Raw genomic sequence first — 18157 nt, forward strand, 5'->3', positions numbered from 1 at the left:
TGATAATGACTTTTCAGACAAAACTTTGTTAATTTTATATATCATTATCACATTACATAAATAGTAATGTGATAATGACTTTTCAGACAAAACTTTGTTAATTTTATATAATTTATTACTGCAAATTATTTTACCGGTGAAATCATCCCTCTCATTATAGAAAAAGTATTTTATATATTCATTTTTGAACAAACAATATAAGTATATTTATAATGTTCAATTTAAACTTTATGTTCCAAACTGTAGAATCATTCTTTTATCAATGTGTATTAATTGTTTTCAGAAAAAACCTACAAAATTCCAAAATTTCGATTAATAATATATAATCCAAAATATAATTTATTCTTCATATTTCACTATACTGCCCCACCAACGATCGTCTGAATTCTCTTTCCTATTTGATATTGCGTGACTTACCACTTGACCTTGAGTAGAGAATTCAGACTCCGACAATCGTTGGTAGGGCAGTATAGTGAACGACTTGTAACGGATAACACATAATGCTAATTTAGGTTTCCATATTTTAGATTTTAAATTATAACACACTGATGATGAGACAAACCTAGTCTCGAAACGTTTGTAAAATTATTATTTAATAAATTAGTGCAAAAAAGAGTGGTGTTTGTTCATATTTCTAAATTAATATATATCTATGCACTTAGAATACATTTGTTATATATATATATATATATATATTTCAAAGTAACTAGCAGCCCATTCGTCGAAATAAAAAAGGTATAAAGTGTAAATACTTTTATTTATACGTTTCGACACAAGATGCGTGTCATCATTCAGCAACACAGGACAAAAACACTCAACAAAAATTTATTTTAAAAAATTAAACTTAATAACATATTAGAGAAAAACATTTTTTTAAAAAATTATGAATAACTAAAAGATTTGAAACTAATTTGACTAAAAGTTATAAAATACATAATTGTGAGACGAGAAACACGCCCATACCGAGCATCCAGACTCGACTCTATATATATATATATATATATATATATATATATATATATATATATATATATATATATATATATTCATATAAGCCATTATTATGAACAAAATGCAATATAACTTTTTTAATGGAATAGTGCATGCAGAATTAATTAAATTGTAGGTTTAAACAATATAATTTTTTTTAAATTACAAAACATGGAGTTAATCTGTAATAAATCAATGAAGCATATATGTATATACGAGTATATTAATAAAATTATACAATTTTGAATTAAAATTTTCAGTCAATGAGTATCTTCTAATTTTACATATAAGTAGTATATGGCTTATGCAGTATATTACAATAAGATTGTTTTCTAGATTTATTATGTGTTAAGAGTTTATAATGGATACAAATAAGTTTCACCAAAAATTTTATCACCGCTTTGTAATAATAACAATTCAACACCTTCCCGGTAATAATTTAGCAAAGATGACAATTTGCTAAAACATAAAGATCGATCCCTGTTGTTCATAAGAGCAAATTTTACACCTTCCTTTTTCATGATTTTGATGTTATAAAATTGACGTCGAAATTGAAACATCAAAGCATATCCTGAACCCTGAATAATAAATTTTATAGACTCAACAAATTGATCGAAATTTTTAATAAATTTTTGATAAAAAAAATTAAGTAGAAAATTATTCAAAAATAATTAAAACTTGGTATTATAATCTATAGATTTTTGAAAAATGATTTCCACTTAACAAAATAAGATTAAATAAAATTATATTTTATATGATCTAAAAATGATTAGAGTTTAAACCCCGGTTTTTGTAAAAAAAATTATGGAAAACTATTCGATTTTTTAAAATATCGGTTTTAATAGATTTTTATAGAAATATTTTTAAATGCATTTTAATAAATAATCTATTTTAAATTCTATTTAAAAGTTTCATAATTCATATAATTGTTTTTTTTTTCATACCGTTTCTGATGGCCTGATTAGAAAAGTCCCATCCTTTTTCTGTTCAAGCAAAGATATTCCATCTTGTCTCGTAACATTTCGATAATTAGGATTTTCTTCTATTTCTCTTTCAAAACTGTCCAAGTCGTTTGCAATAGGTAATGGAGGAGCTCTCCCTTGAGGAATTACTTCTGCAATTGGAATCGATGGTAATGGTCGAAACCCGGGTGAAGAAATTGGTAATTCTGAATAAATGCATATAAAAATTAGATAAAATCATAAGTTGAAATGATATTAAAAAAGATTCATTATAAATTGCGCGCATGATAGCAGGTTGGTTAGACATCACTATTAAGGAGATATTTTGGTCTAAATTTAAAAAAAACGTTATGGTTTCATAATTTTCATTAGTTTCATAATATAAAATATTTTCAAAGAATTAGCTGTTTGACCACGATAATCTTCCTCTGATGGTTTCTTCCTCCACGAAGCTCCAAACGCATTTTTCTTGAAACTTATTTTTTGATAGGCTACCCGCTACCCACGATTTCCCTACTTCTACTGAACCAATTTTATTGAAATTTTCACAGAGTCTTATGACTTAACTTCAGTATAAACTTAACCCCGACTACCAATTTTTACTATTTTTAAAAAATTATCAAATATCAAAAAATTTTGTAATTGTATTCAGACAGTCACTATGTGCAATTTTATTCAGACAGTCACTATGTGAAAAAAAAATTGAACTAATACGTCGTCATACAATGGCAAAATTATTCTAGATGAATTGTAAGTACATATTATTATTCAGATCAAGTGCCAATTATTTAAGATCACCCCCTCCCACTTTATCTCCACCTATAACTAAAACTTTATATTTATAATTTTTATTATTTAATATACTCTCGAATTCATTAATTACATGTAACAAAAAATATAGTGAAAATATTGTTTTTTGGCAGCCATTCAAAAACCTAATATTCATACCTTTAGATCCAAGAATACCCCCTTAAATTACTTAAATATATCCAAATTATTTTACATCACTAAAATGACGTAAGACCCAACAAATGTTCTTGTTTTTTGCTTATTTTGGAGCTCAGAGAATTGCTTATTGTTTTATTGATTAAAGCAATAATTTTGCTTATTGGGAAATCAGAGAATACCCCCTTAAGTGGCTTAAGTAAAAATTCTACATTATTTTACATCCCAGCAAATGTTCTTGTTTCTGCTTATTTTTGGAGCTCCGAGAATTGTTTATTGCTTTATTGATTAAAGCAATAATTTTGCTTATTGGGAGATCAGAGAAAATAACCACTGAAGTTAATTAAATAAAAATTCTACTAAATCTCTAATAAATGTTATTGTTTTTTGCTTATTTTGGAACTCACCGAATTGCTTATTGTTTTATTGATTAAAGCAATAATTTTGCTTATTGGAAATTGCTTATTGTTCTTGCCTTTTTGGAAGATCATCAAAGAATACCCCCTTAAATTACTTAAATGAATTCTGCATTATTTTACATCCCTAAATTGCGTAAGACCCACCAAATGTTCTTGCCTTTTGGGAGCAAATCATAACCAAACAATCATAAATAAAAATATTTTTATTATTAAAATTATTAAAATAAACCTTCATTGATTGGAACGACATATTCATCATCATCGCTCTCAGGTTCAGTCTTTTGCAAAGGCAGATTTTTCTTAAATGATAACACGCGATCCAAACTCGATTGAAATTTTTGATTTCCCTGAAAAAAAATTTAGTAAGTAACATATATAATTTTGTTCATAAAATGTAAAAACAAACCTTTCCTTCTTTCGCATTTGTAAAATCATTAGTATTTTTGTCGACTAAATTCGATGAACTTGTAGAAGAATGCGGATTTTTATTTTTGAATCTTTCATTATTTGAAATTGGTGCATTACTTCTTGGTGAATCCTGAAGAAAAAAGCACAGTTAGGAAATTTACAATTTATTATTTTAGTACTTCTAATAAGTTTTTTCATTTAGCTTAACTATAATTATTTGTAGTTATCAAGTTGATATGTATACGAATATATAAACTAGGTAAGAATATTAGTTAACTGTTTAAAAATAATATTATTTATAAATTTTATATACAAAATTTTGTGTATATTCCACTTACATAGTGACTAACTCGATCTTCGTTAAATTCTTTAATTGATCTGCTAGTTGACTTTTTATTCTGTAATAATATAAAGATTATATTATTAATAAACATTTAAAGATAATTAGAGTTCATATTAAATATCTTGGAATTTTTATTATTAAATGTTTTGATCAATTGTGTGCAATCTTGTGTTTTCTTATTTAATGCAATGATATAAAAAATTATATTATTGGATCTTAGCTTGCACATGAAAGGCTAAGTATTGAGAAATAAAAAAATACACATATTTACTGTAGATTGCCGATTAGTATATAAATAAATGACTCCTTAATTAAACATTTCTTTGAAATGGCTTGTTATTATATTTTACAAAAATATTATCTCAGTTTTATTTATTTTTTCCTTATCTGATTCATAACAATCAATTGCTAAGAACAGAAATTTATAAAACAACTCCTGTACATCAATATTTATAAAACAGGCTAAACCTATTTTATGAAATTCTCAAATAATATTTTTTTTTATCGTTACCTGCAAATTTCGTTCATTTAATACTTTCTTCAAGGTCTTTACCTGAATATTTGAAGACAAAGCATGTCTTGGTGACATTTGGGCGTACCCATCATCTTCTTCCCCAACTTCTGGTATGATGTTATCTTCTTTTATGTTAGGAACAAAAGAGCGTTCGATTTTTTTTCGCAGTTCATTAAAATTACTGGTTGTTGGTCGATTTTGATCTTCAGACGTAGAAGATGAGTGATCAGACAATGAAGATTGTGTATTTTTTAAACGTTCTTTTAAAGCTTGAGCTAATTGGGTACTCAAAGATGAATTGCGCAGAAATTTGTCTAATTCTTCCTTAAATAAATAAAACGTAAATTTACAAAATTAACAAGCAAACTAAATAAAACAGTTTAATTTCTTATCATTCGTAATTGATGAAAATCAATTGGAAAAGTTCTGATTGTCTGTTATTTATTTTTTGGACATGAAAGAAGATTCTGCAAAGCGTCATTAATTGATTTATCTAAGTTCTGGTTGACAAATTAAATTTACCTGTAAAATCTGTTCTTCTTCTGGTGCAGGTTCAGTATTAATAGGTTGTTTAAAACCATTGCTTTCGTGTAAATTTGAAATAATTTTTGGCAATTTTGTTCGTGGTTTTGAATTTACGTGAGAAATCTTCCTGGTAGGTTGTTCATCTTTTTGGGGAAGAGATTTGAAACGGTCTGGTTTCTCAGGCAACGAAGGCGAACGTCCTTCATTTCTAACATCATTTTCGTAAGCAAATGCTGGTTCAATTCTAGAACTTGAACCATGAAGATCATCTTCTTCATCATTTTGATAAATTTGGTCTACAGAATCAAAACTATCATCAGATTCATACCCTTCATTATTATTCTTCACACCAATCGTGGCTTCGAGAAAATATTTGTAATACGTTTCAGGATTTTCTGTCAATTGATTTACGAATTTCAGAAGAGCTTCGGAATCACTTCTTGATATTTCATTTTTCCAAAATTGCAATTGATGTTGTTTCAAGCCCTATTAAAAAATTATAACAAATGTAAACATTTATTGGGTTGGAAAATTTATTTACATATTAAGAATAATATAAAACTTATTCTGGTAATAATAATTACTATATTATATAATATAAATTAATATTTATTTCCTAATATCAAATTAAATTGAATATCATACTTACAAAAATAGCTCTTCCATCAATTTGATATAATTCGATAGCATTACAGCAATTCTCAAGACCGAACTAGAAATGAAAATTTTCTTAATTAGAAAAATTATATATATATATATATATATATATATATATAAATATATATATACATATATATTATATATATATATATATATATATATATATAATATAGTTTAGTTGTTTTAGATTCAATACTTCAATGATACTGAAAAAGGAGATTTTTCAATTTGTACAGTACAAATAATTAAAAATAAAAAAATAAGTAAAAATAAATATTTTAATTTAAAAATATAAAATTATTATATTTATTAATAATTTATATAAAAATAATAATACAAAATAAAAAAATTACTGAAGCAAAATCAAAATGATTTAAAAGATCAATCATAAAGTAATTTCTCAATTTGGCAAACATTTTATGTGAATTCAAAAATATTTATTGAATAAATAATTTAATCTGTAAATTGAACTGAACATATAATCTATATTCGCAAAAATTGTTAAATTTTTAGGAAATCTATATAAAATCTGTCTAATCTGAATTTTTGATCATTCAAATCATAAAACAGCGGTGTTTAAAAATTATCTTTCATCATTTAAGACTTCTATGTATTAATGGTTAAATATAAAAGATTAGATAAATTGGAAGTGCTATCTAAAAGACTCTTTATTGTCTGAGATAATGTCACAGTTCAACGAAATTAAAACGTTAGATAAAAATGTTAATTTCGCAAATTCTAGTAAAAACAAATTTATAAAATAAAATTTGAAAATATTGAAAAATTAAATATGCTTAAAACTATAAATACATAAATAGCTAATATTTAAAATATAATTCAGAAAAATTAGTGCACAAGTTTTGTAAGTGCCTAAATTTTTCAGATCTAATTTGTAAAGTATACTTTAAAATATTATACGTTATATACGTTAAAATATATTTTAACTCCCAATATAAAAATAAACCTGAGCTTTTCTTTCGAATTTTGTATATCTAATAATAATAATATTATTAATTAATAAATAAAAAAAAGTTTAACATACCAGTTTCAACAGTGCCACGATTTTAGCAGTATCATATTTTTCAATAGCTTTTCTTGCTTCATATTTCTCAGCAAAACCCATGATGGAAACTTTTTTTTAACTTCCCGAAGGAGAAGTTTATGTTTTCATCAAAAAATCCGATTCGCTAATTTTATGTTTTCTCGACGTTTCAAGCCATTCTGAATCGAATGAGAACAAATTTGGAAAAAGTATGTGTGTGTGTGTGTGTGTGTGTGTGTGTGTGTGTGTGTGTGTGTGCGTGTGCACCAACAGATTTTTTGCCGTAAATCGCCGTTTTCTCAAAAACGGCTGGACCGATTTCAAAAATTTAAAAGCCATTCGATGTATCTCGATGAGGACTATTGTTTGTCAGTTTTGTGCGACGATCGGCCAAACCGTTTCTTCGTAAATAGCAGAGAAGTGAAAACTCTTTCGTCCACGTTTTAGCCCGCAGTTATGAATCGATTTTGAAAATTCAAAAACCGTTCGAAAGATATTGGTTGGGAATCGTGCTGATTAGTTTTTGGTAGAGATCGGCCGGGCCGTTTTCTTGTAATAAAGTTTTTAAAAAAAAAATTTCGACGATTTTTATGATTATTTTTTTGACGATAGATACCATAGTCTTCTAGATCATACTAAAATATTACGGCCCTACGACAACTGGTCCAGCTTTAAAAATTCGTCAAAGTTTGCAAAAATCAGTATGGTCTTTTTGGCATTTGTCAAAATTAGACTTTTGTTCGACGTTTTCTCAAAAACGCCTGAACCGATTTTAGAAATTTAAAAGCCATTTGATGTATTTCGGTGAGGACTATCGTTTGTCAGTTTTGTGCAACGATCTGCCAAGCCGTTTCTTTGTAATTTGAAAAAAAGTGTTGAACTTTTCGTCCACATTTAAGCTCATCCTACCGAACCGATTTTAAAAAATCAAAAACTGTTCGAAAGATATTGGTTGGGAATGATACTGATTAATTTTAGATGAAAATCTACCGAGCGGTTTTCTTGTAATTAACTATTGAAAAATAGTGTTAAATTTTCGTCCACATTTAAGCTCATTCTACCGAACCGATTTTAAAAAATCAAAAACTGTTCGAAAGATATTGGTTGGGAATGATACTGATTAATTTTAGGTGAAAATCTACCGAGCCGTTTTCTTGTAATTAACTGTTAAAAAAAAATTTAAGCCTTTTTTCATGGAACTTTTTTTGGCGATATACATCATGGTCTTATAGAACTTACTGTAATATTACGGCCTTACAACAAGTAGTTTAATTTTAAAAATTCGTCAAACTTTGCTAAAATTATTATCGTTTTTTTTTAAAGTAGGATTGATGAAGTATATTATTTACACTTTTTTTTGATTAAGTCGATTATTTACACATATCGGGAAGTTCATGTAATTTGCCTCAAGGCTAAATACCAAACCAACTAGTTAAACAATTTTTCACATGCCACTTTTGTGTAATATTTAATATTACTTAAAACTTTTTTATTAATAATAATATTACTTACACTTTTTTTAATAATATTATTACAACTTGGTAACGCCACCACATGCAAATATATAGCTACATGGAAAAAAACAATGAATTTGTTAAAAAATATAACATATATTTATATAAATTAAAACGTCCAATATTAGTAAACATTAATTAAACGAAACTTTAATATCATACGTGAATAAATTAAGTAAATTTTAAAATTTTGATTGTTATTTGTTTACCTTAATTTGTTTGGCATGGGCGTCGCCTCTCTGTTTCACTTGTAATTACAAATTAAATTTTAAATTTTTATTTATTGTATTATAAGAACTATTTTATGCAAACTGTATTAGATTCACAAAACTGTATCACAAATAATAAATTTAAAAAAAAATTGTAATTAATCTGCAAGCAATAAATTTGAAATAAATGCTGTCAGCTATAGCATTTCATATATGAACACACAAAAGATAAGAAATTTTATTTTATGTATTGATGTGCGAAATAAGGCAGTCGCGGAAATCATATCTCTATACAAAAAATGATAAGTACTAGTACATGTGTAATATTTATTTATAATATGACAAATTAGTTATAAGTGTGAAGAAAACATACATACACTCATTCATATCAGAATTTTTTTTTCGAAATTGCTATTTTGGTGTCTTTTGTTCCAACTTAGAGTAAAATCTGTTGTTGTGCTAAAAATCGTATGAAAAATATTCTAAAGAAATATAGAATTTTGCATATAATAAACAACTTTGAATTACTTACTGCCTAAAATTTAGGCAGTACATCATACCGTGTCCAGGGAGTCCGTACCGTGTAATATGGAAACCGTGCTATAAGAAAATCGGATTTAACGTACAATCCGTTGTATAAAAATCGTGTTAAATGGATTTAAAAATCAAACTTTACACACATATTGTAAAAGATAAAATAACCAATAATAAATCCTATGAAAAACTGTATGCAATATTGAAGAATGCATACTCCTTTCTTCAGCAACAACAACCGTAATGAACTTGGTAGTCCGATCACTGTCAGTATTTCAACAAACATAGACCACCAATGCTGCATTTAATGATAAGAACTTGTAAATAAACCATTTGAAGTTGTATAAAAATATCGATATAATATAGTTATAAAATTGTCCTCGGTTGGTTGAATTTCTATCCATACTATTTTTTTGGCAAATACCTTGACAACTAAGCAAACGGCAACTTGTAAATTTGATTATTTTTATTCTTCAAATGTTTAATTATAGTACGGAAAATTCTAGCAATTTGCCTCAAAGCGTTTCTCAAAATAAATTACTTTCAAAGCGAATTCAGCACGTTAAGTGAGGCACCACTGCATATAATAAAATGAATATTAAAAATAAATTATAAGTCAATAAATAAAATATATGTATGTCATCAATATAATACTTTATTGTCTATGCAATATTTCAGATTGGATAAACAATTCTACATTCTTGATATATTTAGAACAACAAGTTTTCACAAAATTTACATTGACTTGCAAATATATTTTGTCATAAAATATGTGCTCACATCAATAACAAATGTATTGATGAACACTTTCATCTTTAAATTACTTTTCTGGATCATTGTTCCAAAAATTTTACAACACTTAAATGTTCAATTATAAGGCTAGAAAATTTATTATGTTCAACAAGATAGCTCTTATAATATATGATTGTTCATTATTACACTGAACATCGACGTATTATTTTTAAAAATCCCATTATGAAACGATAGGGATATCCGAATATTGTGAATGTATACAAAGCGAATGGGGAATTTAACTTTACATTTGCTAATCTAAACATTTGAAAATCCATCTTTATTTTAGGTTATTTATTAATAACTGGCTACTTTAGACATGAACTATAATTATTTTGCATTTAAAGCGTAGTATCAATGGATCATAAATAAAAATTAAAAAAAATATGTACACAGCTTTTATGGATTTTATAAATAAACCTTGCAAACATGTGCTTTGCTTCGTGATTTGTAAGAAAATGGTTTATGCAAATTATTTAAAGAAAAAATAAATTTAAATAGAATAAGGTGATGAATTCACAAAACTAACTTGGTTTCAACATTTTTATGACAAATCAGTAAATAAAAATGATGAATTAATTATCTTATGTTTTGAATAAAATGAAGAGTTATAAATGATAATCATTGAATAACATAATAAGTATCGTATGGAAACGTTCTTAATATGTCTAGAGTCAGAAAGAACTAAATAATATGAAAAAGTGAGGAAATAGTAATATAAAAGTAGTACAATAGTGTTGCAATTATGTGAACGCAAATATTTTTAAATAGAATAAAATTATATATGTTTTCCATAAATATACTTAGAGCAATCCTGAAATCAAAACAACGTTAGAACATTTTGCACCACTTATTATATAATTTTAGACTAGTGAAAAACTCGCCATAAATTTCGTAAGAATTACTATTGCGATTTGTATTTACTCTCAAATTATACATATATTAATTCTAAATTTACATTTCATATTTATATTTATGTGACAGAATTATTAATTATAGATACAATAAATGCATTTATAAGTTGCATACATGTATTAGGCAAAAGACAATACTTATTCAAAAATTATCATTTCATATTTATATAAATAAATATATATATATATATATATATATATATATATATATAAATACTTTGATATTTACGATAGGCATACGGAACAAATCTTTGTTTAGAGAGAATAGGAAGTGATTAATTATTTTTGGGAAAGTAAGCTATATTTAAATATTTTAGTTCATCATAAATCATCTGCCGCAATTTTCAATCCGGCGTGTAAATTATCAAACAGTAATTTTGACTAAAAGATTTCCTACGTGTTTGATTACACCTGAGACATTACATGTCTTGCCGCAATTCAAATCCCAAGAATTCTAATAACAATACATATATTTATATTTACAACAAAACGCTTATGAATATCTTAAAAATAACGCTGTACAAAAAATTATTTGACCAGAATCCAAAACAATTTTTAACACATTTTCAAAATTTTCTAAAATGTTTGAATATAACAAAAAAATCAGACAAGTAAAACGAAACTTAATTTTCAAAGTAGAACATGATATTTGACAACATACATATCTTAATATTGTATGTTGAATTTCACAGTGAAACCGATATTGAAGAAAAGTTTCCAATGCAAATTTGTACTCATACTTATTAGTATGAGTAATAATTCAAAGTACATAGATTTCGTAAAGTACGTTTAATGAAGGATATTCCAATGGTTTAAATAAAATAAACATATAACGTTTCATAACTTTTGAGTAATAACTTAAAAATATTATTAGTTTTGCAGTTTTTCAAGTCGTTATTTATGAAAGAGATAGGTATGATGACGATCAGCCTCTAGTTTTTAAAACTGATGCCAAATTAGTGGTCACGGACATGTGGTGATATTTTTTATGCTTTTGAATTCAATGCATGTAATTATTGTTTCTCGCACCTATGATATCGGCCTTATAAATTCTTCAATTTTATTTAGAAATATTGTAGATGTTGCAAATGCTAACACTTGATCGTGTGTTCAAGTATTAAAATTGTACGCAAAATATTTTCTTATTTTAAAATCTACGTTTATATATGCGCACAAGCATACCTAGTAATGACTTCTACCAAATGTTCTATACTTATTTTTCAAATCATCTCGCAATCAAACAATGATATTGGAATGTAGCAGTGATATAATATTTTGAAATGGCCAAGTCATATTCGAATAATTTAACAAACAAAATCAGAACAGCTCATCTTTTTCAAGAATTAAAGAAAACAAAACATACTTCAATAAGTTTTATGAAGGAATTTTTACTTCGATTATAAACATGGCCTTTTCGTGTGGGTTTATATTAATTTTTTGTGATATATTAACGCTATGAATACAATTATGCTCGCACATTTTGATAAATACAAAGATTTTGCAAGGCGATTATTTTTCTAAAATTATCTTACTTTTTATGACTGGTTTTATTATCATATTACACTAATAGTAACCGATATATAAATTAACTATACATTTATTTCCTTAATTATCTTTGTTGTACAACGATAAAAACATTCATAAGGTATGATATTATTTCAATATTTGTATGATTTGTGATAAGGTGTGCAAGTAGATTTCTCGAAATTTGAAAAATCTTGTGATACTCTCAATCAAATTATCAATCTCAATCATTTTGCTTATCTAATACTGAAAACGAAACATTTGTACGAAACGTAATGAAATGCAGGGGTCTCTACAATCTCATGAAATAATCTCCAGCTTGTAAAGGTTCTATATAACAACATAAATATATTTTAAAATTCTACTATACATATATATCATATATACACAAGCGCGGAATGGCGCGATCCTACAAAATACATAACACATACGTTCAACTAATTCAATGACAATAATAAAGAAATCTTATAACGAGACAAAAATTGTACAATAATATGACAAACCTATCACGTTACCAGCTACGACTGTTTCTCCGCTCGACTAAGGGCCAGGGCTAGTTCGAGATCCTCTTGTTCCTGCCTGACCCTTTTTAATCTCAATTCTTCGGCCCGCCGGCTCTCGGCTGCCGCCCAGGCCAGTTGTTTCTCTTCCGAAATAATCGGGGCGGAAATTCGGCCGCTGGCTGTATTGTCTACCATCAATCTCGATGCATCCAATAAGGGCCTAGGCGGTTCTGATGCTCTTCCATCGTTCACCGTTTGGTTCATGTTACCATCAAAGACATCCAAACCGAAAAGATCTACACTCGAAGCGTTTTTGTTTTTTGCGTTAGAAGCAGCAGTAGAAAACCAATCGTTTGAAGAAGAAAACGCATCGAAATTATTTATTACAGAATTATCCGATGTCTTGTGTTCGTTATTCAATTCATCCATAAAAGGATCAGCTATATTAGCTAAATCTTCATATCTATAGTCCCTAAACGGATCGTCTGTGAAGTCTTGAACTTTAACAGCCGCTGGTGGTGCCTTGTCTAGCCCTTTATTAGGCTTCGTGTTAGAGTTGAATGCCGATGTTATTTGCTGAAGAGTTTGTGATATTAATGCAAGGGATTTTTTTTTTCAATTTTTTTCGTATTGATAATTTTTATTGGTACTTATGTAGATCATATCTATTTATATATTTATATGTATATTATTTCTACAGTCTATCCGTAGTGAGTGTATTATTTTAGTAGTTAGTACGATGTATTAAATAGGTGTTATTTAGTGTTAGTCTCGAGATTAAGGCTGAAATAGAATTATGAAATTTTTTGTTAGCCATGATAGAGAAGCAAAGAATGTCCAGAAATTAAAATAATTTATTAAAACACAAATTAGTACTCATCAATAAAATTGGTCATAAATAAGAAACACTTTTTTACCAAATTTCTGGACAAAGAAATTTTGAAGAACATGCAAATTATCGTTTTGTATCACAACAATAACAAACTAAATTCAAACGTTATTAATAGCAAGCTGTTAGTATAAATTATATAAAAATACACAGAATATTATCAGATAGAAAGGATGTTATTTTGGTCAATCTCAAAAACTAACACTAAACAAGCATTCAATTACTAACATTCATCAAATTAGAATTAACTACTTTCTCTAGTAGCATGCAACAGAAAACATTAATGTAACTGAAAAGGGGTTTTTACTAAAAATTATATGCAATACTAAAATGAAAGACATGTAGAAATAAAAAGATATGATCATAATTAAAAAAATAACTTAAAATTTACACTAAACATCACATTGAACATTAAAATTGATAAAAGATAATATGTTAATCATGTTCACATGTAAATCAATTGAACTGATAAAGATAAATTATTTCTACTTAACTTTTTAAGAATAACGTAGTATTGTATTACCTATTTTTCATACTTTGATTTCATTGGATATTATAAATGAAACATTTTAAATATGTCTTAAATTTTGTATTTAGTAGGTAATACCTAGACTTGTATTACCTAATTTTCATACTTTGATTTCATTGGATATTATAAATGAGACATTTTAAATATGTCTTAAATTTTGTATTTAGTAGGTAATACCTAGACTTGTATTACCTAATTTTCATACTTTGATTTCATTGGATATTATAAATGAGACATTTTAAATATGTCTTAAATTTTGTATTTAGTAGGTAATACAAACATAAAAATCGTTTCTCCATTTTCTTATTATAGAAATATTGTATTTTTACTATTATATATTATTCATTAACAAAATTTAAAACAAATAATTGTGAAAAAAAATAATATGAAATAAATTATCAGAAATAATTTCTATGTTTATTCATTCAATTGTTTATTCAAGGCCACTTTAGTTTGAGAGCTTTATATGGAGAAACGATATTTTGAGAAATACTATTAAAACAATAATGATATAAAGCAATATTCATAAAAAAACCTACCTTGCTATCGAAGTCCGCAAAATCGGCGAAACTATTGGTGAGCGCCTGCTTCGGAGGCGGTGGTCTCGCGGGGCCTTGTTTTGGTGGTGCTGGTCGCGGTGGTGGATTCTTACTCTTTTTGGGAGGTAAGGCCGGGCTGGGACTCTCGGCTCTTGTTGGTGCATGTAGAACCGCAAATGGATCGCAGCCAAATGCGTCTTTATCCTCCTGTGAAGATAGCATTAAATAATGAAATATTAATACAAAATTGTTCATTATGTCACAAATAATAATTTAGGATTGTTAAATTTATATTTTATATTTTTTTAATAATCCTTACATCTGGCTTGGCAGTTGCTGTTTTATCGCCGAATGGGTCATTTTGTTGAGAAGCACCGAATGGATCGTTCGTCGGTTTTGTAAAAGGATCGCTGCCAAAAGCATCTTGATTTGCAAATGGATCGCTGTCGAAACCGTTGGTTTTAAACGCTTTATCATCTAAAAGATACAATTATGTTAAATTTATATCATTAAAATTTTAAAATCTTCCAGCTTACCTGCTGCAAATGGATCTGGAGTACTAAACGAAGTTTGATTTGGTTTCATACTGAAAGGATCATCCGACTTTGTAAATGCATCATCAGCCTGGCCATTAGTTTTTCACAATAGCATCGCGGAATTCTGGTCGAATTTCAAGTGCAAATTGTGGAACAGATAATGGATCACCGGAAGCTATAGCACTTTCACAAGCTTTTACTGCATCGCTTATTTGGCGTTGGTTCTCTTCTAATTGCGTTATTTGAGCTTTACTCTGTTGAAGTAAAATACCATAAAATTGTAACATTACAGTTAGAATACATTTATCTTACTATTAGTTAGACAACTTATAAATTGCTCTAGAAAAATAGTGTTACAATAAATAAATTATAATTGGATATGCAAATAAAGTGACCTGGCTGAATTCAAGCTGCATATCTTGTAATTTTTTAGTCAGTTGTTCAAGTTGCTGTTGAGCAATATCTTGCTGCTCTTGAAGTTTCTGTTCTTCTTCCTTCAGCCCCTGCAGTTCCTGCTTTTTAGACGTTAATTCACTTTCTTGAGCCTGCAATGTCTCCTCCTGTTGCTCAGCTTGCGTTCGTAATTTGTCCACCTGAAATATGACCGACAAATGTAATATTAAAGTTAGAATAATTGAAACCAAATAACAACCAACAAACAACTATATAACTGGTATTCAATGATACTCTCACAACACTATATAGAGCAGATAGAAACACAAATAAAATATTACATTTATGGAAAGAGTAAAAGAGTTTAGTTTTCAGAAATAGAAATGTCATCAAAATCTCATGCTTTTTTTCATTTTACATTCGTAAAATAATATAGAATAAATACAAAAATTATTATAAAGTATTTTATATAAATAGTAAGAAAAGTTACATTTCTCAAACCAAGTACAAAATAATCAACAAGAAATCAATAAGACTCAAGGTACCCAATATCAACACTTTGTGAACGTTATACAAAATAATCTCACCTCAAATTTTACCTTAATTTGAAACCATTTCGACTCACACAACCACTGAATTTCTAATGTTTTAATTGATATAAAAAAAAGAAATCAAATTGATTGCCAAAAATGAAAAAAATATTTTCAAAACAACACCAATAAAAATAGATGAATTTCATCTTCTGTGTCATATCAAGAGAACAAATAAGATAAAAGAACATTCGAAGGAAGACCATCTTCACAGTTCACCAAGTAACTAACAGAACACATGCCAAATTGAAAATTAGTGCATTTTACCAAGGAAACTCAACTCTAATTCGTGAACAACTCACCTTTTCTTGCTCTAGTGCTAATTCGGCATTCACTTCTTCCAATTCTTTGTCTACGGCTGAGCACTAAAATCAACATGCCAAATTCGAACTCAAATGCCAAATCAAATAATAAACAAATTAATGATTAATTTTATGGTTTTGATTTTTTAACTCAGTATCAAATTTAGCACACTACTAAAAATTATGCAATATTATAATACAACACAAACTACACATATGTTGCAAATATGTTGTACAAAACTTTTATCACTAACTACGGCACATAAAATATTTAAAAAATAAGCATTTAAAATGTGAATTTGTAAGATGAATCAAACTATTATTAATCTAAAATCAAGCAGTCATCAAACATTACCTGAGCTTTTAAGTCATTCAAGCGCTTTTGAGCTTCGCCCTTTTGGTTCTCTAATTGTTTGAAAGTAGCAGCTAGAGTATCCAGTTCACTCTGCAATAAATGATAATTTAGAAATAAATAATAACAATGATATGATTAACAAATACCTGTAAACTTTTAACTTCGCCTGTTTTAACTTTGATATCGGCCTCTTTCTGTGTGATGTCAATTTCTAAAAGTCTTCTTTCTTTGGCCAACTCATCGATATCTTTACTTATCATATCTAATTCAGGATTCGAATAAACCGAAACAGGAGCAGTTTCCTGTAATGTAAATAAACGTATCATGAAATCATAATTGTTTAAATTTAATTTCTTCTTGAAGGTGCTAACAATATACATAATAATAAAGCAATTTCAATGGTCGCCAATGCGCAAATTTGTAATTTTTTACTACTAAATTTCCAAATTTATTGATTAACATCAAAGGTCCAATGCATTGTAACCAGAACGAAATAATTTAGATTTGATATATAATTTGTTAAAATTAAGTCTATTTAAGATAAAGATTTGGAAAAAATAAAATTTAAATCAAAGATTTAAAATCTCATTTTAGGTGCATATAATCATAGGTAAACAAGTATAATGCATATAATGTAATTTAATTGCACAATTGCATAAAGAATATACATAATAATTATTCATTTTCAATGTAAAATCTTTCATGTTTTTACTACTATGACTTTACTTTTCAAATTTATTGATTAGCACTTACACATTGTAGTGAAAACAAAATAATTTAGACATATGATATAAAATAATTTTTGAATAAATGAAATTAATTCTACTACTTAACTTGCTAGTTATTTTGGGGTACTATAATGCTCTCGGATTTAAAAGTAAATTTAAACAACTAAAAGAACTTGCATCAAAATTCCAGAAAAAAGAAAAAAATAATTGGATTGTTATCGACGAAAATGAAAACGATTACCCAGGTACGAATAATATAAATCTAAATTTTGTTACTATTATTGATATAAAAATATATGTACATAATAAAATATTTCGTCAATAACCAGTGTTAGTATTAGTTATAATTTTTTTTTACTAAGGATCTGACAGGGATAAAGTAGATCTGCAAAAATTACTTTGGGAAGACTATTACGAGGCCTGCGAAAGCGAGCCGTTGCCAATAAAAAAATACGATTATCCTGCCCCCAAAAGCGCTTTTCTTTTTAGATGGTTCGA

At 27.3% G+C, this 18157-nt stretch overlaps 1 protein-coding gene, 1 long non-coding RNA gene and 1 pseudogene across 2 annotated transcripts; all 3 read right to left on the minus strand.

Annotated features, from left to right (window-relative positions):
- Positions 1–1346: 1346 nt before the first annotated feature.
- Positions 1347–5062, minus strand: LOC113366853. The gene is made up of 7 exons (XM_026608503.1): positions 5036–5062; positions 4579–4905; positions 4063–4122; positions 3723–3854; positions 3546–3663; positions 1935–2158; positions 1347–1568 (listed from the first exon to the last, which is right to left on the minus strand). The coding sequence occupies exons 1-7, from the start codon at positions 5060–5062 to the stop codon at positions 1347–1349; spliced, it is 1110 nt and encodes a 369-aa protein (XP_026464288.1).
- A 175-nt stretch (positions 5063–5237) lies between these two features.
- LOC113365852 lies at positions 5238–6883 on the minus strand. The gene is made up of 3 exons (XR_003366240.1): positions 6809–6883; positions 5756–5818; positions 5238–5592 (listed from the first exon to the last, which is right to left on the minus strand). It is a non-coding gene; the product is annotated as an uncharacterized LOC113365852 (long non-coding RNA).
- Positions 6884–12505: 5622 nt separating this feature from the next.
- Positions 12506–18157, minus strand: part of LOC113366854 — a 13693-nt pseudogene continuing 8041 nt past the window's right edge.

This window comes from Ctenocephalides felis, unplaced genomic scaffold (genome assembly GCF_003426905.1).
Source record: "Ctenocephalides felis isolate EL2017-DRISC unplaced genomic scaffold, ASM342690v1 CF-g0.4_SCAFFOLD_01170, whole genome shotgun sequence".
NCBI lineage: Eukaryota > Metazoa > Arthropoda > Insecta > Siphonaptera > Pulicidae > Ctenocephalides > Ctenocephalides felis.